The 24,076-nt window shown below is 38.2% G+C and overlaps 3 protein-coding genes across 30 annotated transcripts; all 3 read right to left on the reverse strand.

The window, feature by feature from the left end:
* Positions 1-19: 19 nt before the first annotated feature.
* Positions 20-14,707, reverse strand: LOC103709494 (putative RNA methyltransferase At5g51130). Of its 12 annotated transcripts, XR_016396529.1 has the most exons (12): positions 14,574-14,707; positions 14,138-14,252; positions 12,225-12,272; positions 10,618-10,891; positions 10,330-10,417; positions 10,149-10,214; positions 8,662-8,730; positions 8,023-8,494; positions 7,717-7,886; positions 1,379-1,471; positions 960-1,052; positions 20-189 (listed from the first exon to the last, which is right to left on the reverse strand). XR_016396529.1 is itself a non-coding variant. In XM_039131629.3 (10 exons), the coding sequence occupies exons 1-9, from the start codon at positions 14,667-14,669 to the stop codon at positions 8,030-8,032; spliced, it is 846 nt and encodes a 281-aa protein (XP_038987557.3). In that variant the 5' UTR covers positions 14,670-14,707; the 3' UTR covers positions 7,340-7,886; positions 8,023-8,029. The 12 variants fall into 12 exon arrangements, 1 of the variants encoding a protein (XP_038987557.3); XR_016396527.1 differs by having other exon boundaries at positions 20-1,044; XR_016396526.1 differs by having other exon boundaries at positions 20-1,052.
* Positions 1,480-4,616, reverse strand: LOC103709493 (uncharacterized). Its single transcript, XM_089925523.1, has one exon. The coding sequence runs from the start codon at positions 3,240-3,242 to the stop codon at positions 2,850-2,852; it is 393 nt and encodes a 130-aa protein (XP_089781649.1). The 5' UTR covers positions 3,243-4,616; the 3' UTR covers positions 1,480-2,849.
* A 155-nt stretch (positions 14,708-14,862) lies between the features above and the next one.
* On the reverse strand, positions 14,863-23,125 carry LOC103709495 (ninja-family protein 4-like). Of its 17 annotated transcripts, none has more exons than XM_088704807.2 (5): positions 22,864-23,022; positions 22,667-22,735; positions 22,533-22,572; positions 17,688-18,845; positions 15,978-16,630 (listed from the first exon to the last, which is right to left on the reverse strand). In XM_088704807.2, the coding sequence occupies exons 4-5, from the start codon at positions 18,769-18,771 to the stop codon at positions 16,161-16,163; spliced, it is 1,554 nt and encodes a 517-aa protein (XP_088560933.2). In that variant the 5' UTR covers positions 18,772-18,845; positions 22,533-22,572; positions 22,667-22,735; positions 22,864-23,022; the 3' UTR covers positions 15,978-16,160. The 17 variants fall into 17 exon arrangements, 15 of the variants coding, with proteins under 15 accessions (XP_088560933.2, XP_088560930.2, XP_088560923.2 ...); XM_088704804.2 differs by having other exon boundaries at positions 17,688-18,891; XM_088704797.2 differs by having other exon boundaries at positions 15,978-16,648; positions 17,688-18,891.
* Between the last annotated feature and the right edge of the window lie 951 nt (positions 23,126-24,076).

The following is a 24,076-nucleotide window of genomic DNA, read 5'->3' on the forward strand; positions in this document are numbered from 1 at the left end:
CCTAGCAAACATCAACCTATACCAAGCAAAATTCATGTTGATATTCAAAATGATGAGTATACCGGTGCCATAATGACATTGAAGTAGTCACACTTTACCAGTGTGATGCTTTAGTAACCCAAAAAAATCTCGAACATCAAAGTTATAAAGCTGATGTCTAACTCTTCTCTTATCCCTTGATCTAGCAGTCTGTTGAAAAAAGAGCAATAATAAGAGTGAAAGCATATACCTCTTCAAGTATTCCCAGCATGATTCTAGTTCATAAGGAGGATTAGGAAAGTGACGCATCAGTTCTGAAACTTCCTTGTGTGAGATTTGCTTCAATCTTCTCTCACTGGTCTTTTCCTAAGCCTTTTTGTTTGGTAAAATTCCTAAGCCTTTTTGGGTTCTTTTCCGAATGCACAAATATGATATGCAGTGGATGCTCTCACAGTACATCATAGATGTGGAAAGATACAGAGAGGCATAAGCATGGAAGAAGATATATGAGGTAAGAAACAAGTAAGCATCCATGAATAAGAAATTGCTATCATGGTATCAAGTTTCAAGCTTGGATATGATGAAAAGCCCAATAAATAAAGTATGACATGCAGCATAACACTTGCACTATCTAACGCAGCAGGAAAAGGAAAATTGAACAATTTGATTGACAAGGTTATGCTTTGAAAATCCATATGCAAACAGAAGAAAATTGGATTCAAGAATTCTTCACTTGGTGAAAGAAATTCTTTCGAAAAAAAATTTATTCATACCTCAAAGATTGTCCCTTACAATATATTAACATAATACTGTAATCCTAATTCGGGCATTAAACTCGATGCAAAATTATACTCGAAATAAGACTCGATAATAAGAAAACATACTAGAATTATTTTGTTACAAATATAGAAATGAGACTAAAATTTGACACTATCCCTAATGAAAAAATTATAAGAAAAATCAGCCAAATTTTTACTTACTGCAATTTTTGTCCGCGAATCCGTTGGGTCCTTCGATGCTTGGCATGGTCTAGTTGGTCATAGTACCTGTTGGCTGCACCTTGTGCTGCATCACTATCCAAATAGAATCTTAGTTATATACAAGGCTTTACAAGCCCAAAACCTAAGAGACTGAAATAAAGTGGAGGCAAGAGGATTTGACTACAAGAGAAGGTAAGCAGATCTCTTTGAAATATTTAATGACAGTCTTCATGTACGGTAGTATAAAATTATGCCGGTATTCTTAGTTGAGAATTATTCTTTAAAGCATAGGACGTGCTGAATCGCTGAAATGTCTCAATAATATATGATGCAACATTTGCTGAAATCAAGAAAATGAATAAAACGAATATGGTTGATTCATGAGGGGAGCAGGATATTTGAGAAGATGCAAAACACACCGAAGATTTTGAAGGAGGTGCGACAGCCCAAGTAAGAGATTCCAGTTGATAGGCCCTCCAAAAGTTTGAGAGAAAATCTGAAACTTCAACTTACTTGCCACCATAAGTTCATGAGACCAAAAATTTGAAGTTAGCATGTGTTTAGAAGGAAACAGAGAAACACAGAGCACGTATAGTAAATCAGATATGTAGACCCTTCTGACTAAAAGAAAGAGCAGGAAAATTTTTAATAGTTTGCAGTTTGCGCAGCATGTAACTAAGCTTTCCTTTGTCTACTTTCACAGAGGATATTAATTCTAGATGCTTCACATCTAAAAAACAAATCGCAGGTAAATTCCTAAATCCTTATCTCTTTGCCTGGAGATATTTCAAGACAACCTTCAAACGGGAAGATCTGGCTTTTCATTTCTAAAAAAAAAAAAGATACAGTACAGCAGATAATTGAGAGAAACCTTTTCTAGGAATCTAAATTTTCATCATATACCTAAACCAACATCAGTAAAAGATTTGTTTAAGGGGCACACAGCTCAGAAAAGTAATATAGAGATCGACAAAGGCAAGCCATGAAGAAAAGAAATACGAGACTGAAACATCTTCTATGAATATAAGTTTCTATAAATGTAAGTCTCGTTGTTTACCTCAACCAACTCCGACAAAAGGGCTCCCTAAAGGGACAGTCAAGATTTCATCTACGAAGAAGAATTTTGGACAAGAACAAAATAATTCAAGATATAATCTGGATATCAAATTCCTCTGCTCTAATTTATATACTTTGCCATGGCCAAGTAGTCTCTTAAAGAGATTCTCAGGACCATATTTCGAAACAATGAAACATGGCCATGCCAAAATTAGCCATACCTTTTCCCTAGGACAAGTGCACGAGTTACAATTTAAGAAACAGCTAGCTTGCTATCTCTCCTAGTCATAAGAAGGCTCACTGACAGATCCTTATATCTCAATTACTCCATACCACTTGAAAAAAAATATAGTTTTCAGAAGTCATAGATAGTCTATGCGATCCAAGATATAATCTTGCTTACACCTTTTATTATATGTTATTCTAAGAGCCTGCTCTGTAGCCAATGAAATTTATCCCTCTTGCAGTGAAATCCAATGAACAGAGTTTACTTTTACTTCACACTAGTAAAACTATGATCCAACTTATAATGCAGAAAAAAAAAAGAAATTTCTTTTACCATAAGAAATATAATTCAGAAAGTCTTAAAATTTAACCAAATATCTGTCCATTAAATTTTTTCGTGAAAGAGCTTAATTCAATAGAAACAGCATACATGCATCGGATTGATAAGTATAACAATTCACAGACAAGTAAACAAAACATGTGCCTCGAAGTAGATTAATCAAAATTATAAATAAACCAGAAAAATAGAAAGCCATTTAAATCCATAACCCCTAGACAAAAATGAGGAATTCTCCAAAAAGAAACAAATGAGGCCATTGATCAAGCTCCTCATGTGATACAAATCCAAACACCCAGAACGATAAGAGCGGTACCAAAGAGTGCAGGCCCGACCCGCATCTCCTCTCCGAAGATCAAAGCGGCGACGGCGGTGGCGGCGAAGGTGGTGGCATTCGTCACCGGCACCGCGACGGAGATCGGGGAGCCGCCAAGGATATAGAAGAAAGCGGCGGAGGCGGAGAGATTTATGAGGAAAGGGACGGAGTATTGCCAGGTTAGGAGGAGGTCTAGCCACCGGAGGACGTGCCCAAGGAGGCCGCGGCGGCCGTCCGGTGGCGTCGCCGAGCGCTTCTGGTCCCAGATAAGAGCGCCGCGGCGCATGACGGCGTTGGAGGCGCCCCAGACGAGCCCGACGGCGATCATCTTCTCGACGTCGCCTCCCATTGGGCTCCGAATCCGGGAGAGAGCGGCGGCGGTCGCGGGGTTTCGAGGAGGAGGAGGACGAGCAAAGAGAGAGATAAAATCCCCAACTTTTTTCTCTTTTTTGTTCGAGCTCGAAAGGGTGGCTTATGCAGTTATGCATGCACCTCCAATTATATTTAAAAGTCCAAAATGTGCCATCTTTATACGGTGACGAGTAAATGTTTGCAAATTTTTTTAACCAAATCCTCAACTAAATAAAAATTATGTAAACGTTCCAAAAAAATATAGAACCCCATATACTACGTTCGCATGGACAATTACTTTAAAGTCCTTATTTAACTCTTCCCTTGTTTATAGGCTCCTGGGTGGTGTTTGGTTATAAGTGGGGATGTTGTCCAAAATTGGCCCAAATTCTTGTCGAGCACCAAAGAATTGATGCTTATGCCACGGCGGAGGATATCCTCTCACATGGAAAGCTGAAAAAAGTGAAATAGCAGTTTGGTCTTTGCAATAAAATCTAAAATCAAATTCAGAAAAAAAGCAAACACCAAAAGATGTCTCTCAATGAAGTTTAATGTATGTTCAATGTAGCTATTTCATCCACCTATTCTCTGCAAGTATTCCTCAACTAAATACCCAAAAATATATACTCTATGAAATGGACCTATTCCTTCAACAGTGAAGAGATATGTCTTGCTTCACTTGCTCTTTAACCAAACACCACCTAAAATTCTACCATATGTAATACGAATTTTTACACTACATCTAAACCGATAACTGCGATTTGTAGATTGATTAGGGATAGGCCTCAGAAGGTAGCTAGTGCATCTTTTTTTATAAAAAAAACACATCTTGTGGAGGCCAAGTAGTAGAAGGGTTTAAGAAACCTTAAACTGAGGATTAAAATATACATTAAGCGCCAAGGTACAGATCATGTACCAAGGTGCAAACCAGAGCGCCAGAAATGCAAATCAAGTACCAAAGTGTAAACCGAATACTAAAATGCAAACCAGGTAGCTTTGAAAGCCGGTCCTCTATTTTCCATCTGGCTATTTTTGGGTGATCAACACCTTGTAAGTATGAGTTTTTTTTTGTGTGTATAAAGTTTGATTTTGAGTTTGACTCAAGAATTTGCTTGCTCAGGTTCAGATGACTAGGAAATTAAGCGCTCAAGCTTGACATTCCATTGCTTTTCTCCTTGGCAAAGACCATCATGTATAATTATCATGCATGGACTTTTGGCCTAATATCATCAAATCATTTTGCGACCCGGGTTGCATATCACTCACTGTGATGCCTGAAATGCATACCACATGCACATGGTCACTGATGTAGATGCACTGCACATCGCACGCATCCTGATGCATGTTCTGCAATGGGTGCTGCGAAAAACCATCAAATGGTTCCTTTCTCATCAATCCTACTTCACTTTAAGTGCGTTTTAATATGAGCTAAACAAAGATAGATCCTACTTCGAGAAGTTACCAATGAATAGACGCAAAACTCTTCATTCGTAACAATAAATCTTCAAATAATTTCAACCCTTTTTATTAGTAAAATAATTATCCTCGAAAAGAAAAGAAAAAAGAAGTGAAATAATTCTTTACTCATGAAATGATCTCGCTCAGGGACTACATTCACCCATGCACTCTGCTCATAGCCATAGCATCCCTGGAGGAGGGAGAATAATGAGAAGTGACAGAAACCTAAGGTTGATGAGGACAAGGTTGAGCTATACAAGATACGTGATCATCACCAGCTGCAATAACCAGCTTGCTCTGCCAATCATCGCATGGTATGGATGAATCTATGGCTGCTGATCTCCTCCATTGCTGTTGATGATGATGCATGACCATCGCATTACGTACCTGCATTTCGATCTCGTCGTCCATGGCTGTCGAGCTCTGCTGCCTCCTCTGCAAGCATCTTGCCACCAGAAAGAGCAGGATACGCAGCGCGAAGATTATCCCTATGATCATCAGAGCCATCAAGATGTAGGCGGTCACGGTCCGATGAACGTGCCCGCATCCAACAAGACCCATGCACACCATTCCTTGTAGCCTTTAGTTGTTTGGCCGTCTCCTTGTCAAAATCTCATGCAAGACTTTGATTCCTTCCTTGGGGTGGAAATGGTAGAAGGCTTTGCACCTATGCCTTGCTTGGAAAGGGCGGCAGGGAAATCAACAGCAATACGTTGTATTTAGCCAATCACCATTTATGCCCAGGATGTGGGTTAACGGATCGAATACAGATCCAATACTAGTATATCAATATCTATATTTAATTTATTTGACGAATACAAATATAAATACGGATGTTAGTTGGATGCAGAAATTCATATCCTTATTTGTTTTAAATAGACACCGATATAAATTGAATACCAAAAATATAGATATAAATATGGATATAAATTAGATAATTAAACTTTATAAATATAGAATCAAAGATGTTACTAAATAAATGATCATCAAGTTAATAACATATTAATATGGTCATCTATTTTTCTTAAAAGTTCGTAAGTATAAAATTAATTAGGGTTACAAATAAAATCAGATATTTAAGTACAAATCGGATAATTATATATCCAAATCTTTTTTTTTTTGACAGATATAAATACAGATTTGTATTAGTTGAATACTTAAATTTCTATCTATATCCAAATTGTTTGAGATATAAAACAGATTTAGACTAATATCATCCAATCTACTTTTATCCCTAATCACTAGCAAAGTTTGCAAACTGTTCAAACATTTAGTGAATCGATTTCATGAAGCAGTGACTGCCTAATATACCGGCGACCCATATCTAACTCGTCATGCACCAATCTTCGTATTACCCAAAAAAATTTGGAAACCTATTTGACCTGATGATGGATGGGGTGATTCAACTGTTAGAATTACCAATCAAACTAGATTTGAACCATCCAGATATAATACTAGATTGAAGAAGGAAAGAAACGAGGGATAGCATCCACAGGAAGATTTGGGTTGGCCACCAAATAGAGGTGGGCATTGGGCCGGGCCGCCCATGGCCCGGCACGAAGCGCTTGCTACAGTAACGGGCCGTGCTAGACACGGCTCATAAAAGGAGGCCGGGCTGGGTTAAGGATTTCTGGCCCGCGGGCCGAGCCTGGCACGGCCCATAAGGGCCTGATTCGTAGGCCAAGCACGGCACGGCCCACGAGCCAGAAATCCAATTTTTTCTCCAAAATACCCCTCAAATTGGCCGTTTTATGGCTGTTGGGAGGGACAAAATGGGTAAAAAGCCATAAATAGCCGTTATGGGCCACCCATAACGGCTATTTTTTTTTGGACAGACGGGACGTGCCAGGCACGACCTGTCTCGTGCCTGGCACAGCCCGTGCCGGGCCTGGCATGGCCCGCCACCCCACGGGCCTAGGGTCGTGCCAGGCTTAGCCTTTAGGTTAAGCGGGCCGTGCCAGGCACGACTCATTTAGTAACAGGCCGGGCCAGGCACGACCCGTTTGGTCTGTGGCCCGGTGGGCCTGGGCCGAGCCCGGCACGGCCCGATGCCCATCTCTACCACCAAATGATTTAAGACGAGGAGGCGATTGGAGAGAAGGCAGTTCACTTGATTTCCAAGTTGCCGAGTTGACTGAATATATGAAATAAGAAGGGATAAAAAAGAAAAATATCAGAGAGTGTATCGCAGCCGGTATAATCAAAATTCATAATATTTAAGAGGTTAATTATTGCTGAGAGTAGTGATTTTTTATAATCTAACCTATACTATATTCTAAAAGGACAGTTTGAAAATCATACAATATTCTACAATTTGTCTACTTTTATGTCAAAAACATCCTTACCTAAATCTTCAAATTCCTCCCTTACGATACAGAGCAAAAAAATAAATAAATAATAATCATCTCCCTCATAAGCTCCATCCAACCTGCTTCCCTCCGATCTCTGTTTCCCTTCATATATCCCTCATCCCGCTCCTTAGATTTTCTATCTTTCTTTTTGAAAAAGACATCAATATTTTTCCAAGATTTCAATACTCTTGACTCCTTGTTTTTGGAAAGCAAGATGAGCCGAGCATAAATTTTCATCAACCAACATTCACATCTGCTGACATGTACATAAACTACAAGCATGTTATAAGTCCAAATTGCTTGCTGTATATCATAACTGTCTAGTGATACATGCCTATTGAGTTCATCAACCAATATTCACAGTTGTCAGCAGGCAAGTAAATTACAAAAAAGTAATAAACAACATGATTATAATATATATTGTTCATATTGCTTGCTGCATACTGTAACTCTGTCCACCTGAGTTTGTACATGCCAATGAGTTCTTTATCGCAATCAAACTGAAGAATACTGCTATTTACTAGAGGACAAAATATGATGACCCATGCTTTTCTGCTCCAAATAGATATTCAATATTTTTTGTCATTTTTTCCAGTTTATTTGAGGGGGCATCCACAGTTCCTTTATATTAGACAAGTAATACACGTGAATGAAGATACTCACTGCTCTGTATTGCTGGAATTTTGCACTGGAAGGACTCGTATCACGATGCAGATCCAATAGCATCCAAAAACAAATCAGGCATTTGTTAACCAATCCATGTGTGATTTATCGATGTCAAATTTCAAATGGTCACCCACTGTTAAGCTGCCAATTTCTTCAACATTATCTGTCTGGAAAACAAAATGAATTGAAAGGATTTTAATTTATGAGATTGTTCAATGTCCAACCCTATGAAGCCCAAAAAACTGGGCGCAATTAAACAAAACGAATCAGATTAATTTGATGCAAGGAAGTAATTCTTCCCACCTTGGATTTATTCAAAAGGATGTTGATGATGCTGATGCAGAGAAGGAACTCTGGTGTTAAAGTGAGCAACCCATGGCTAAGAAAAAATTATAAGGCGGATGAGGCAATGAAAGCTGTATAGATCAAAACATTAGGAAAATGCATATGATACAAGCATCACAGCAGTGAGAATGCCTAGCAGGATAAGGTCAGGAGGGAAACACACGTGAGATGGCATACATGAATACAAGGTAATGGTTCGAAAACAATGAGAATTGGTGGCATTGAAATGGAGCCTTAATTAGAATAAGAAATAAAGCATCATAAAGTTGAATACAGATATTTAAGAAATATTTAAGGTAAGGTTTGCTGGCTACTGTATTAGCTTAATTTCCATCATGGGTCACTTATGAAAGACGAAAATTGGCCGGTCAAACCCAACAACGGTGCCAGATAAGCTGTCAGCTATTACCTCCGCCGATCTGAACCCAACCTACAATAACACATTAATTATCAGTCGTGCTCAGCTGAAGCTAACTAAATAAATTACTTGGAAAATCACTTCAAAAACAAATATTTTTGGACTCTTTAAATAGCATCTAGAAGTGCTAATTGTACAAAATTACTTCAAGAGCAAAAAATTACTTGGAATATTTGTACCTTGTCTAGAAGTATGTCTCGAAATTCACCTGGATGAAGAGTAATTTCATTGTAGTTCACCCTTGCAGTCTGCAAACAATCAGAATTTAGTACCTTGGCTGACCAAGTATCTGGCAGTAAGTCTCAATGAGTGTGTCCATATATACCCATATACATGGTGCAGGGTTTAGGGTTGGATTTTGCTAGAGAAAAGCTTAGAGTACATGTATTCAAATAAAATATTAACATTACATTGAGACTGTTAAGTCTGTTTGGTAAAACAGTTCATGACAAGTAAATTTGGTTCACAGAAGATTTTATTAACAAAATGTAAGATCAGATTAATGTATATATTGGCATATATCCAAGTAAATAAAAGCAACAAAGCATGATTACAAGTATAAAACATCCTCCATTTGTACATGCCCATCACTTTGCGCTCAATGATTAAACTGGAGACAAACCCCGCCAAAATGGGTTTAATTTACAAATAAACAAGCAATACGCCCTGATACAAGACATGGCCAACCAAATGTGCTTTATCTTGAAAGCGCCGTTGAACGAAGGGCGAGAACATGATTTTTTTACTTTTAATATTGACCTCCAAGATGAGTTGCAAATTTTCACATCCATTCACTCTCTCTCATATGCTCCTCATGTAACGTATTTCTGGACTAGGTCAACTAGTAGGAAGCAACAGCCCTGAAGAATTACCCCACCTATGATCCGTCATGGCTGCATATCACCAACAGTTGCAAGATGACGAAAGGTGTTTCTACAAGCAAGTTGCCCCCTGTTACCTCAGTCAGATTTAAGGCTGTGCAGGACCATTAATCTGTTTACTATTGGATAGGCCTGATCATGGCCTGAAATTGTTCTGTCAGATCATAAAATTTTCTACCTTCCTAGGAATGAAGAACCCAAATTGTATATGTACGAAATAATATTTATTAAAATTTCTAGCAGGATCAATGGGGTGGAAATTTTCTAGAAAGTAGCATGCATGTCCCATGAACATTAAGTTTAAGAGGAAAAACGTAAGCAAGATGACAATCGTGCATGTTGGGCAGTAAAAAGAGTGCATGGATGTAAGATCAAATATAGCTGTAAATATGTTGGTCACATTCATTAGTGTAAAGCTAAGGTCTTTGAAACAAGGATTATTCCTGACAGATTTCTTTCGACCACATACCCAATAATAAACAAGGCATACAATCCAGCTACCATATCAGCCTCAACAAAAAAAAACACTACATCCACATGTCTAAGGGGATATTCCTATGATTCAAAGTAAATTATTATCTGATGCATATTTTAGAAAAACAGAAATATAATATATGACATGCTTTTGAAGCAAATAACTACCATAATATTGAAAAAATTCTCTAGTATTCTATATTGATAACAAATGATGGAGGTTGAACCTCAAACAAGAGTCATACATTTGGAAAGCCACACAGACACCAATGCGAACAGCAACAGTAACTAATAGTGAAAATATTAATTACCTCAGAAACTAGCCGATTTTTTTTATATGAAGACCAAGGCTGAGGCTCCAATAGAAGAATCCCACCCTAGCAAAGAAACAAATAATCAAAGATAAGAAACAAATTGTTTTTGTGGTTCTCAAGCTGGTCAGACGCTAAAGAACAATAGAAGAATGCTTAACCAAAACAATTTAAGACATACTGGTCTAAGAAGTCTCCATATCTTTACAAACATAGTAATCAATCCATCATCACCCCAATTCAGATGGATCCATTTTGTTACACTCAAACTGCATACAAGTTCATATGAATAAATGTGAAAAATCCAGGTATAATAGTTGTCTTGGACATATCTACATTGACAATGTCTATGCGGCCAATGTCATGAATAAAATGGGAAAATACTAAGAATTGTAGCACTTGAATTATTAAAAATCCATAAAGTGAGAATGAGATACTATCTGTTACTAAGACTATATAATGAACTTACCAAAGAATAGTATCATACTTCTCTGAGCACTTATCCATACTCCCAACAAAATTTTCTTTTCGGAAAGTAACTCTCTCAAAAAGAGTGCCTTCTGAGAGAGAAGAGGCATCATGCTGAATGTGAAATGTTTCCCCATCTGAAGCTTGAGAGACCTTGTGCTTTGAATAATTTGAACCATCTAAAATCTGTGAATCAGAAGCCTCCTTTGATCTACGATTACTTTGTTCTATTCTAGCTATCTTTCGAAGATTCCAATTAGCAGCTTCAATCAAACCTAATACATATTTTTCAACGATAACAATATAAAGAACTAGGGATGCAGCAAATAGCAGCAACAACACAAATAAGTTCTGTAATTTTGACTTAGCAACAACTAATATAAAAAATACCTGCAAACTGCACCTAAAATTATGAACTTGCAACCTAGAAAAAGTATCAGAAAGCTAAAGCACTGCAATTTGTTGCTCAATTCCAAGCCGATCTTTAAAATTAATTCATTAGTTTAAGTTAATGGACTATTAGACTGATAGTGACCAAGCAAACAATCATCATGATTTACGAGAAACAACATATATAGCATTAACTTGGGACCAGCTTGGTAAATGCTTCATCTTTGCTCTTGTCAAGAGCTCCACTTCATGCCTCTCTAGAGCTGTTTTACGATATCCTATCAAACAAAGGGCATAGGTTCAGTAATTCAGTTCACTAGCAGTCTAGCATGCGAGTAGTCACCACAATCAAGGGAAAAGACAAAAATATCAGAATGCCTCAGAACAATAACATAAGGAAAGAATATTTTCTCCATTCCTATCAGGAACAACAACCGGCAAAACACCTTTTGTACAGCTGTTTCACCAATTCCTGTCAAACTCATTTGATCTCTACTAATAGTTTGGAAACACCAAAGAAAGGTACCATGTAAAAGAATCAAAACACCTTGGAACAGTAATAAGAAGAATGGTGGGGATATCGTCCCCGAGAACAACACAATTAACAAGACCACATCTTGCAAGTCCAGCTGAGAGAACCAACATTAAAAGAACAAACGAAAGCATAAAAAAATAAAATTCACTTTTGACAAAAATTTTAGCAATTACAAATACATCCATTTATTTCATATAAATTAGTTAAATGCCTTCCTATATCATTAAAGTAACAGTACTATTACACCTTTGTTACAAAACACATAAGGGATTCATAGTATGATAAACTGCAAAAACATATTTCCAACAAATTCCTAAGGCACTACTTATAGCCACCAATTTTTACCCATAAACAACAAAACAGCGCTACCCAGCATTAGCAAGTCAAGCAAGTGGATTCTCCAACAGGAAAGTGACATTAGGAGTTCCCAATAGATATTATGCAATTAGTCTATACAGTTTCTCATCTTTATCAAGCGTTGGACATGAAGCAGCAGTTCTCCAAAATCCATAATAACATCTAACAAACTAATGAGATATAGCCATTTAATATTTAATTAATGTAACATTATTTAGGCTCAGCCATTCATGGATAAACATATTTAAATAATTAACAAACACACAAATAATGAACTGAATCAGATGGTTGAATCAGAGAGGGAGAGAAATTTGGGGATAGGTCACCTGCATCAATATCTATTCCAAGAATGCTTCGGCAGAAGAACTTCTTTGCTGCATCAAGGACAAAAAACTGTAAGAGGACTGAACACTAAAGGATGCTGAATAATTATTTTTAAAGAGGTATGACTTAGCTGATGCTGCACAGTTAGGAAATAGGGTCCTGCCTAATGCAAAATAGATTCATGCTTAATTCAAAAAGAAATGAGTTTAACTAACTATTATATGATGGGATAATAAAAAAATATCAAAAACTGCTTCCTTTTAGAATAGTCACCATGTCAAATCATTGCATAATTAATAACACTAAAAAGTGACAAACAACAGTCTTAATCTTTTTATTAGTTCACGGGATCACAGCCATCCATCAACTAGTTGGTCCACTTAAGTCATTCACATGCATCTTACATGGTGAGATCACGGTCATCCATCAGTTATCTGTTAGCGGATGATGAAAAGGAAAGCTGTAGAGGAGCAAACACAAACACCCGCCAAACCCCTTCCCCTTTCCTTTCCATATTCTTTCCCTCTTCACTCTCACCTTTCATCACCTATACTCTTGTCCTTCCTCACAAACATTAATGCAATTGAACTTTCAAAGACTGGCACATCTCAAGGACAGGGAAAAGAGAGAAGCAGAGAGAATGCTATGTGAGGAGGAGGTTGAGAATAAGGAATTGAATGCCACTAGGAAGCTCTTGGAGGAGGCTTACGATGATGGGTTACCCAAGGATAAAGGAGACAGCAATGGAGAATGGAAGAAGGAAAAAGACATATGACATTGAGATTGGATTTCATGAGAGGCAAACAAAAGACAAGGAAAAAGAAAGCAGCTTATTAAGTGAACCTGTTCGCTGCACGTCGTATAGAGACCCATGATCCAGCAAGGGTGGCAAGAACAGCAGGCTTGATCCACAAGAAAGTGTCTTGAAGAAACTAGGTGAAAGGGAATATTAGTTATCTAGTCGAAAGGCCTCAGAACAAGTCAAACCTTTATTGGAGTGAGCATTCCGCATTAGTATCCTGTGAAGATGTAGGAGCCGTGAAACAGGGCAGGGAAAAAAATCTAACAGTTCAACCTATGGTTTCTAATTTTCTATAATATGAAGATATAGGCAATTCTTTGCTCATTTCTCTTCAATGCCCTTTTGGAAGCCTACATGACCTTGATGGCCATCTCTAAGCTACCTCACACTCCTTTGTTTTAAACTTCTATATTACTTTTTCATTGGCTTATCAGAAGCATTGTTTTGTGACTTCTAATGGTCAACATGAGGCACTTGAGGAGATATTTTTAGGCTTGTCATGCATTCAGGCTGAAAATGAAACAATTCTCACATCCCCATCATATATATGATGCAAATTACTTCCTATAACTTCTCTCCATCCTAAGCATGATTACAATCCGCATGTCTTGTGCAATTTAAAGTTCATTTCTATATGTCAAGAATGAAGTAAACAAGAAATGGTCAAGATTTTTAATCATCTCCCCAGGTATAGATATTGCAAAGCATTCATGACCTTAAAAAAACTTCTCCAGGTCTTTATCTACTCTTAGGTTTCTTATATTCATTTTGCCACAAGTTTCAAACAATTTTTCACCAGTGTTTTCTGCCCGTAACTGACCAATGCAAATACAAATCTTTCTCACTACCGAGGTGTTAAAATTTTGTACTTCTATATTACTATAACATCTCTCCTTTAGTTTCCCATCATTTTGTTCTGGATGATCATAAATTGTACATGACATCATTTCAATTGTCAAGCTGACAAGATCATAAGTAACTGCAAAAAAGCTAGATGAATTAAGTTTTGCCAAAAACTTCGAACCAATATATACACAGAGTTATAGTCAAGATAAATAAAATAACGAAATAATGCAAAGCAAACGATGATGACTGCAATACACTAGACCCTACCAATCTCAATGGTTATCAGCCCCTGGTTGCAACCGATATCGAGGCAATCCTTTCCCTCGAACCATCCCTTCTTCATCACCGCGAGTCGGGGATCTTCCCTCTGGTTTTGATCTATCTGCATTCAAATCAACACACCAATCTTTCAGCCAAAGGAAAAATATAGGACTGCAATTCCCACTTAACTAAAAATTGTACAGCTAAAAAAGAAAATCAAGTCCGTAAGACAAGCTAATCTTACGAAATAACACGGAACGATCGGCAACCAAGAAATAGAAAAGGATTCCATCCTATGTCATGGTGTCGGTTTAATTTTGAAGGTAATTAAAGAAGGCTACTCGACGAAGCGAGGGCACAAGAAGCTTAATCTATTTAGGGTCAAAGAAAAGCATAAATGATAAATAAACAAAAGAAAAGGCGAGAAGAAGGATCAAGTTACTCGATAGCCGTAATAGTTCTTGTAGTTGCCGTAGATGAAGACCTGCTTTCGCTTGTGACCGCAAGCTGTATTCCTTACATCTTCTTGTGCTTCCATTCTTTTTATTCTCGCCTTGCTTGGGCTTGGAGACCCGAGAGTCGGCAAAAAGAGAGAGTCGATGGGCAAAATAGCTGAAGAGAAACCCTGGCCTGCCCTTCGCCAAGCGGGAAGCTCCGGGTATATATAACATTTCCAGGCGCAAGGCGGTGCACAGAGTTCGCACGATCCGAACCCGGATCCGAATCCACTGAAAGAAAGGATCCGTCCGGATCATTCCGAATCCCACAGTCTACCATGATTCCGAGTTGAAGCTATTATAGGCGCAATTGGTTCACGAACTGGATTGGAAATCGAAATGGTCATATCTTTCAACACATTTGGTCGGTCACTGGAATCAGAATGTAGACATTAGATTTTGAAGGATTAATGCATCTCCATTCCTTCTTAAATCGGAAAGAAAATAGATCTCATTTATTAAAAATTATTTATTTTCATTTTCATTCCAAAGTCCAACTGCAAATATGTCCTAATTTCTTGTTCGTAGAAGGTTTCAAGTTGCAAACATGGTTAATAATTTATATTTCAATAGACTGCAGTATAAATGATGGTGCATCAGAATCCAAAAGTCTGCCATGGCTGGAAGTTGAGATGAAGTTTCTACCACACATCAGACCTAAGCCACAATTCATTCACTAGCTCAATAGTGTGGTATAATGAGCTTCCTTTTGGTACCAGGGTTGAGCCACAAAACATTTTTTGATTTGTATTATAAATCATCAGCTTCAAACATGAGTTATCAGGCCTCCATGGTCAGGGACTCACATCATGATACAACTAAAAAGCATCATTGCAGCTTGACATATGAGAGCGGTTCCTCTTGGGAGGGCCATAGCGGTTGAGGTGTCCTCTACAACACATAAGGAACATGTAATAAGAAACATCAAGGATTTCAAGGTCCACGATAGTCCCAAAGATAAACATATACAAAAATAAAATCAAGAAGTCAATAACATGATTTCTCAAAATTCAAAAAAATATAGGCTACAATACTTTGTTTAACAGTTTCTAGAGAAACAGGACTGCAACTTCAACAAAAAGTGTCTCCAAGTTTCCATGAGTGCATTTACATGTACCCATAAGCACCAAGGAAGACGAGAAATCTTTCATAGAAAAATTGTTCCCAGACATCAACACAAGAAATAGAATAGGGCATGCCAAGAAATAAATTTACACTTAAAAACTCACAGTGAAAAATAAATTTACACTTCAAAACTCAGAGAGAAAAATAAATTTGCACTTCAAAACTCATAGCGAAACAACATCCAGGTTGGCAGGTCAGGCTCATACAAGAATGAACTCAGGGAATAGATGAACCGTGTTTTTATAACTATGATATTGCAACTACATGATTACATAAAGAGTGACAAGGTAACTACAAATGGAGCAAGAAACATGAGATTAGCTTAAAAACAATACCAATTCCCTCAGCAATATCCTGCTGCATAATTCACCATTACAGATAGATGCACAAGATTCTGAAGAGCTTGATCAGTTCTGGGCCGAAGCTGGTGGATTGCTAGCAGGAAATGCGGCTAAACTTGGATTATTTTCCTGGTTGGATGCATCTGCACTTGCATGTTGAATAAACTCTTCTGGGGTCATGTGAGACCCATGGCAAGCGCAGACAATCTTTATTTGGTTCCTGTTGTATTTGTAGGTAACGCCAGAAATGGTTTTCCCATTTGGGCCTGGCGCAGTGGTCGAAACCCATGGGAGATCTGGATAAGAGCCACATCCTCCAATTTTCACATCCGATGCAAACATACCTGGCCTGATAGCAGATCCTCCATGGGAAAAGCTTTCTGCAACACGTTGGTTTGCTGTTTCCTTTTGCCTGAAGATTGTATTGCTTCCCTTGTCCTCCTCTTCAGCCTGAGAAGAAGAAGATGCACCAGCCTCCCCAATTTGTTTACCACTGCTTTTCCCCAAATCTGATGATCTTCCCTCATACATAAAAGCTGATGACGAACAATGACCTGTTAGAACTGGAGTTACATCGAAATGATAAAAAGAAAGACACAGCCTATAATCTTAAATTGCGAGCATGAATAAAAGGTTACAGTTCTGGTGGTGGGTATGGGTGATGTTGCTGTTTCCTGCTGATTATTTTTGCCCCATAAGAAGGGGAAGGGAAGAGGAAGGAATGGGGGTTCAAGGTCACCGAATCAATGTACGAAAATGAATATTAGTCCAAAGAACTTTAAAGATAGTCACGCTATTAGGAGAAAAGATAGTCAACTTTGTGATCGGTCTTGGTTGTTAGCCATTACACCGAATTTCAGTAACTTTAAATGAATATTTGTGATTTAAAGGCGGCATCATGCTATTAGGAGAAAAGATAGTCAACTTTGTGATCGGTCTTGGTTGTTAGCCATTACACCGAATTTCAGTAACTTGGGATGCCACAATGCATACTCTTAGAGTGCACACTGTCATGTCCCAAACCTCCATTTGGCTTTTGAATTTACATATGACAACATCATGCAAGAATGTATGAAGACCTAACATCCTTTCCTTGTAAAAAAAAATAATTAGATATCTGAAGTTGCACATCATGAGATCATACATTGCAATGCATACGCCTAAGTTTATGTTTCCTAAATCATATGCCTTAACTTTCAAGATATTCATCTTCGGAAGAGAGGCAAGGCACAGAACAGACTGTGTAAGTGTGTGTTAAAAATTTTCTCAAATGCCTTCACTGTCTTAATATGTCTAGTACTGGGAACTCCCTTCCCAGGCTAAGGAACAAGCATTATCAATTATGAACCGGGATATTAGAAGTCTGAAAATTCTTAGATATTATAAGGTGTGCCAATCTGAGCATTTCCAACACTTAAAAGAACTCCAGACATAGATGCAGGAGCCACACCTTTCAATTGTTTAATATTCATAATAGCACTGCACGTAAAAGAACCTCAATGCTGCTAGCATATGAATCAAAATTTAAAAAAGCAATGGCAATTAAAGTATTGATGATCAGAAAATTGTACAAGTCAAGGAAGATATATTGACCATGAGAGCTCTTCGCATCACCCGCCGAATGTTGTAAGGCTCCATCAGCATTATCTTTTATGGCAGAGGAAGATGCATGCTGAGGCTGAGAACCAAAAGCCCAGGAAGAATTTGTCTCCAAAGTCGGAAGCTGGACTGGTGAATAACCAAAAGCAAGCTGCAAGTTGCTAGTATTCATTGTTTGGACCACAGGCCGTTCACTATTTGAAAGAGGCATCAGTTGCATGACGCATGATGAAGGAAACCTTGTTGCATTAGGCGCATTTGCAATAGTTGGCACCTTAACTGGTATTGGATGCGGGACAGTCATGACGGTCGATGGTTGAAGAGACGGAATCCTGTATGCCACTTTCCCAGTTTCTTGATTGGAATCATTCCCTGAGAAAGATGGCTGTTTCTGCCCTTGAAAACTAACTCCACTTTGATCATTCAAAACATGTTTATCAATAACACGTTTATCACTTTTGGAACTGTCCTCAAGCTGCGAAACCAACCAAGAGTTTGAGCCTTCTGCTTCTGACTCTGCAGCATCTTCATTTTCACCAGAGGAACAATCTTCCGTAGTAACTGAAACATGTGATCTTTTCAATAATTTATTACCAGTAGGGACCTTACCTTGTGCATCACCATGGTCAACTGCCCTTTCATGCTTCTTTTGAAGATTTATCCCCTCAAATGGCAATTTACATTTGCTGCTGCCAGATTTCTCTTCCTCGGCGTCAGTTGTTTTGTTATTTGGAATCCGCTGCTCTTGATACCTGGTGAAGTGTGCCTGACTGCTATGCACATCATTGGAACCATCTGCCAGAGGGGCAGCATGCTTATAAAGATCTGTCCAGAACTTCTCATGCGGTAGTGAAACTGGATCAACCTTTTGTTTCCCATTATGGTCTTGGTTCTCAACACTCGTTTGAAAGAAGTTCTTGAATGAGACATCAGAAGCAGTTACCTTGCCACCCGACAATTTGGTACCACTACCATCATCTACTTTGGTATCTGAAGGAACATCTCTGCCTTTAGATTTCCCTGAGGATCCCCCACAAGAAAGGCCCAAGCTTAGTTCAAGCCCATTTTCATCTTCCATATTTGCAGTAGAGCTATACAGTTAGCAGCAAACTCCCTTTTTTTCTTTCCCAGGCCAAGAGATTCTCACAGCATCTGTTGTCCATAGAATAGTTTACATGTTTTAGAATCTAAAAGATCCCTGTATGTCAATGAGGAAAACCATACAAAATAATCAAGTTCAGAATGGCAAATTTTAAAGGAAAGAAACAAAACAGAAAACAAAAGGACATTTGATGATACAAAAGTTGCAGCCTGAAAGAAAAATGAAAATTCATATGGGCAATTTTTCATACTTGACAATAATCATCTAAATGGAAGGGTGTAGAGATTTCACTCAAGTTAATTTTCTCTATAGTGAGAAAAGGGCATGCACAACAAGGAAAATGACGCATGCATTAATAGATGAGCTATATTTCCAGCATAATCTTGACCTCAGTGCCAACCAGTGCAGGTCATTGGGCTGTGGTACACAATTCTTCATGTGCAACGTATGTGCTGATTTATTAGTAATACTTTATATTTCCTTGACCTTTCCAACTTAGAAATAACTTTTGAAAAGGTTACAATAGTGCTCATCAAATTTAATTACAAAAAAAAATCCCACAGGAACATATATGAACAGAAAAGAGTAAATGTAGGGAAATATATTGGCATACGTGCTTAACGAAGCAAGAGTATTAAAAACCCAAGAATACTTCCAGAATGAAAAGAAAATAAACAATAAACTAAATCTAATACCACAACTTAGCAAAATATTCTTAAAATGTTTGTCAAGTTTTATGTTAACTTATTTGCGTTCCTATCTTTTCCTAACCCAAATTTATACAGAAGTTCCAAAAGCCACAAAAGATTTTTGTAAATAAAAGATCAGACCTGTGGTTGGAAGTTGGATCATTAGTCATGAGTGAGAATTGGAAGGAACCAGTTTATCATGAAACTGAATGTGATCAAATGGGAGACGATGGAGTTTGAAAAGGAAATCAATGGCACCTCATAAATTGCACCACCCTATGAATCATAGTTGCACGATGCCATGATTGGCCATTGAATTCTCTCTACATCTTGTGGTGCACACTTGCATCCCAATGTGGTCATGAGCTAATTTATTTCCAAATTGAAAAGATTTATGCATGAGTAAAAAGGAAATTTTTTATAAGGTGAGAAAGCTATCTCAACTCACACAGTACCTGATTAGCATGCAAGCTTTAATATATGGGAATTGATTGTGGTGTTCTTCTTAGCTTGATTGATAAGGACATAATGGATTTCATAATTAAAAAGGAGAAGAATTGGGGCTACACTCAGTCACCTCATCATTTTCTTGTGTCGACATGACACGAGGGTGTGGGTGCAGCTAACAAGAATTGGCATTATTTTCAAGGAGATGATCAAATCAGAAGATGCTATACCACTTCATTACCAATACAACACAACGAATTGACAGGATGGTGAAGTGGAGAAAGGGTGGCAGTGCATCAGTCTCGGTTTTGGTTCAAGTTAGGTTAAGGATAATAGCACAGCCAACCCAGATCCACACCTAGCATGACCAGATAATAAGCAAGGACTCTTCCACCTATGCAAGCCCATAGGTTAAGCCACATAATTCGACCTCACCTAACTAACCTATAATAATTTATTCTATCCCACATGGCTCAATCATCTTGACCCAACTCATACAACTCTTTAGGACTCAACTCTATGGTAAATTAAACAATTATTGAAAGGGATTAGTTACCTTTAGCCTAACTTGGTCCAAGCTAATCGACCGAATAAAATTCTACCCCTCATATGACTGAAAGTCTGATTCAAACTTGGACCCAAACCGAGGCCATTTAAAATCCAAGTCAAAAGACTCAACCTAACCCAAGCTAAATTGCAAAGTCCCTAACTCAAATCCACACCCAAACAAAGTTTGATCAAGTCAAATTTCTCGGTTAGGTCACTTTTTGTCACCACTTAAGCAGAGGCACATAGTTTTTTTTTTCTTAAATGAGAGAGGGCCTCACTCACATGGGAAGCAAAAGAGAAGTTGAAGTCATAGAATGAGCAAATCTTGGAGATCTGCAGGAGAATTGATGGATTTGGAACAAATCAAGCTAAGGTTTGAGATAGGATGGTAGAAAGAACTAAGGCTCCAGAGGTACATACTTATTTGGATTATTTAGAGCAAATCTAAGATGGAAAAAAGGAAAAGAGAAAAACATGTGGCGTTGCATAAGTCAGACAAGGAGCATCCTTTTAATGGGAGATCTAGGTCATGATGTTAGAGATGTAGACATATATATATATATATATACATACACACATATACATATATATACATACACACACACACACATATATACATATGACAAAATACTTGTTACTATAAAGGTTGTTCGATGAAAGCTAATGGTACTCTGAAAGAAAGTTTCGCAAATAGAATATTTTCTAAAACTCAAACCTTTTATTCCCAAATATAGTTTTACAAGAATATAGGGAATATGGTTTTACAAGAATATTAAAAAAAAGAAAGGAAAAGAGGAGCTCTAAACCCTACAGAAGAAACAGAATGTCAAAGGCATGGTCGGTGGAACCGTCCCGAACCGTCCGGTTCAGGGCATCCTGAGTTGTATTGGTGGCGGACCGGAACGTTCCGGCAACGAAACCGAGACCGACAATGGAGGGGGAGAAGAAGAAAAAGAGGAAAAGAGAGATAGAGTGGGAGGGAGAGAGAGGGAGAGGAAGGAAGAGAGAGGCCAGCCGGCAGAGGCCGGAAAGCCGCCGCATGGAGGAGGCAGAGGCTAGAGAGCCGCGGAGGAGGGGCTCCGCCTCCGGTCATTTAAAAAAATTTAAGTAAAGTTGGCAATGGGTTTGCCAACTTTTACTTAAAATTCACAAAATAAAAGGGGCCCCCTCCGAGCCCTTGTTTTGAACGAAATAGGAGACCAGAGGCAGAGCCCCTACTCCGCGACTCTCCGACCTCCACCTTCTCCGTGTGGCGGCTCTCCGGCCCTCCGCTAGCCTCCCCCCTTCTCTCTCCTTTCCTCTCTCTCATTCTCCCTCTCCCCCGCCTCTTCTATCCTATTGGTACAAGGCCGGCATAGCACGGTATGACGCGGGGCGTACCGACCCATGCCGTTGAGCGACCGGTCCGGAGCTTAGTAATGGCACAGCAGATGTTGGTCAAAGGCCTTCTCTTCTAGCTGTGGATCGTCTTAATACAAACTACGTGTTGGACACAACAGTCCTAACACCGCTGCTGAAATACAATATCCATGTAAAAAGTAGATGTGCTGGGTGGCCAAAATATCGACGTATAAAAGAGCTGAAATTTAATGAGATATATAACTAAATAATTTGCAACCATCAATAAGAGCATTACAAATTCGAAAAGATACTTTACAAACATTTTGGATGCTGTCACAAAGATAGTAGGCATAGGCTTGCTGTCAATTCCAACCAAAGTAGGTTGCAAATTCAAATGTTATGGTCCGGCGACAGGCGATACAAAATCAATTCTCAACTCTCAACAGGAAGAAAAAGAAACCAATGAAAAAGAAAATGCCTAAAACTTGAAAACTGCTGCTAATCATTGATGGCGTATACCATACGCCCTGTGAACTCTTACATCATTAGCAATTACACAAATAAATACATGAAACTTATAAAAAGAAACGGCTACTTTATCGACGAATAAGCTTCAATAAGAACCAGACATGATCAAATTAATCAGAAATTTCAAATAAAACATAAAGAGGGGCACAAAAAAAAACACAAAAACCAAAGAGAAGCAATTACCAATAGATCTACCAACCACTGGATCAAGCTTCAAATCAATCTATCCAATGATTTCAGACATCACAAGTTAAAGGGGGGAAAGAAATAAAATTTTAAAAAAAAAAACTAGAAATCCCTTCTTCCTATTTCCTTACCACCAAGATCTCCTAACCTCCCCACATTTCAGCCCCCTCAACCTTGCGAACGAAACCCCAGACACCAGTCTACTCGTTTGTTCACAGTTAGAATCAATCGACGCCCATCCAGCGATTTTGCCAGCAGAAAAACGAAAATCCATATGAAAAAAAACACAATTTTTTCATCGAAAACCAATAGAAATATAGCCACTCACCTGAAGCAACGCCAACCCGGACACCATAAAAGCTTTGCTTCCTCTCTTTTATTTCAAGACAAGAAGCGAGCAACGCGGCGAGGGAGCACGACCGAAGGTGAATCCAGGTGGCGTAGGTTAAATTGGCCACGGACGCACACCAGCCTCCTTAAAGTAAATAAATTATAAACAAGCTCTTTTTTTTTTCTGGCTTTCGCCACCAAATTCGATGTCTTTATAAAACTTTTTTCGTGCTTTTGACTCCCTGGCATGTGGTCATCGTGAGGCTTTGTCGTTGTCCATTATGTCTATTTATGGCCCTCGTGGAAATCGCGGACGAAAACCCAATTGCCACACAAACTTTGGTTTAGTAAAAGCCCACAGCCAGATCCCAGCCCAGGGGTCGGCAGTCAAACATGTAATGGCCTAAGATGTCTTTTCAACGAGAGGTGTGATTGAAAATAAGCATGCACTAACATTAGGATATTGTAAAGAATATATATATATATATATATATATATATAGAGAGAGAGAGAGAGAGAGAGAGAGAGAGAGATACACCGCTAAAATGCAATTATCACGTGTTTGTTTATTATTATTATTTTTTTCTGTTGCCGTAGTCAATTGTCACTCAAAGATTAAATTAGGACAAGTTTACATAATAAACAATATATTTTCGTAATAGAATAATAATAGGAGTGGCAATATACTCTACTCCATTGGTATATGATCTAACACGATTCTAATAAGATGGTTCTGCAGCTAATCCAAAATAGATAAAGATAATGATAAAACCTATCCCAAATCAATTCAGATATATATAGCTTTTTATAAATTTTTTCAAAGAAACAAAAGAAAAAATTGATTTGTATACTAAAAAAATAATTTTTTGTAGTTTTGCCCGACCCGAGACGCTACAAGTGCCATTAAGTACAAGTTAAGTACGGATAATGATCTATGGTTCATGTTCTGTTGCCATTCCTAAAACATGATGGATAATTTTGCAGGAGTATCAGGAAGGGTGGAGGAATCTAAGCCAAAAACAAACTTGATAGCATGTAGTCAGAATACCAAATATTATTGTGACAGGTGTTCTCCAACCACTAGCTTCTTAAATCACATTAAACATAGTTTCTAATGTTGTTAGGCTTGGGGGATCTCGAGAGCATACTTCCAACAACTCTTGGTTAAATATGATATCTCGTCGATGACGTGGAGATATTGATGATCAAGT

This window comes from Phoenix dactylifera, chromosome 9, assembly GCF_051530095.1.
Source record: "Phoenix dactylifera cultivar Ajwa chromosome 9, Ajwa_hap1_PhDact_Kaust_v1.1, whole genome shotgun sequence".
Classification (NCBI taxonomy): domain Eukaryota; kingdom Viridiplantae; phylum Streptophyta; class Magnoliopsida; order Arecales; family Arecaceae; genus Phoenix; species Phoenix dactylifera.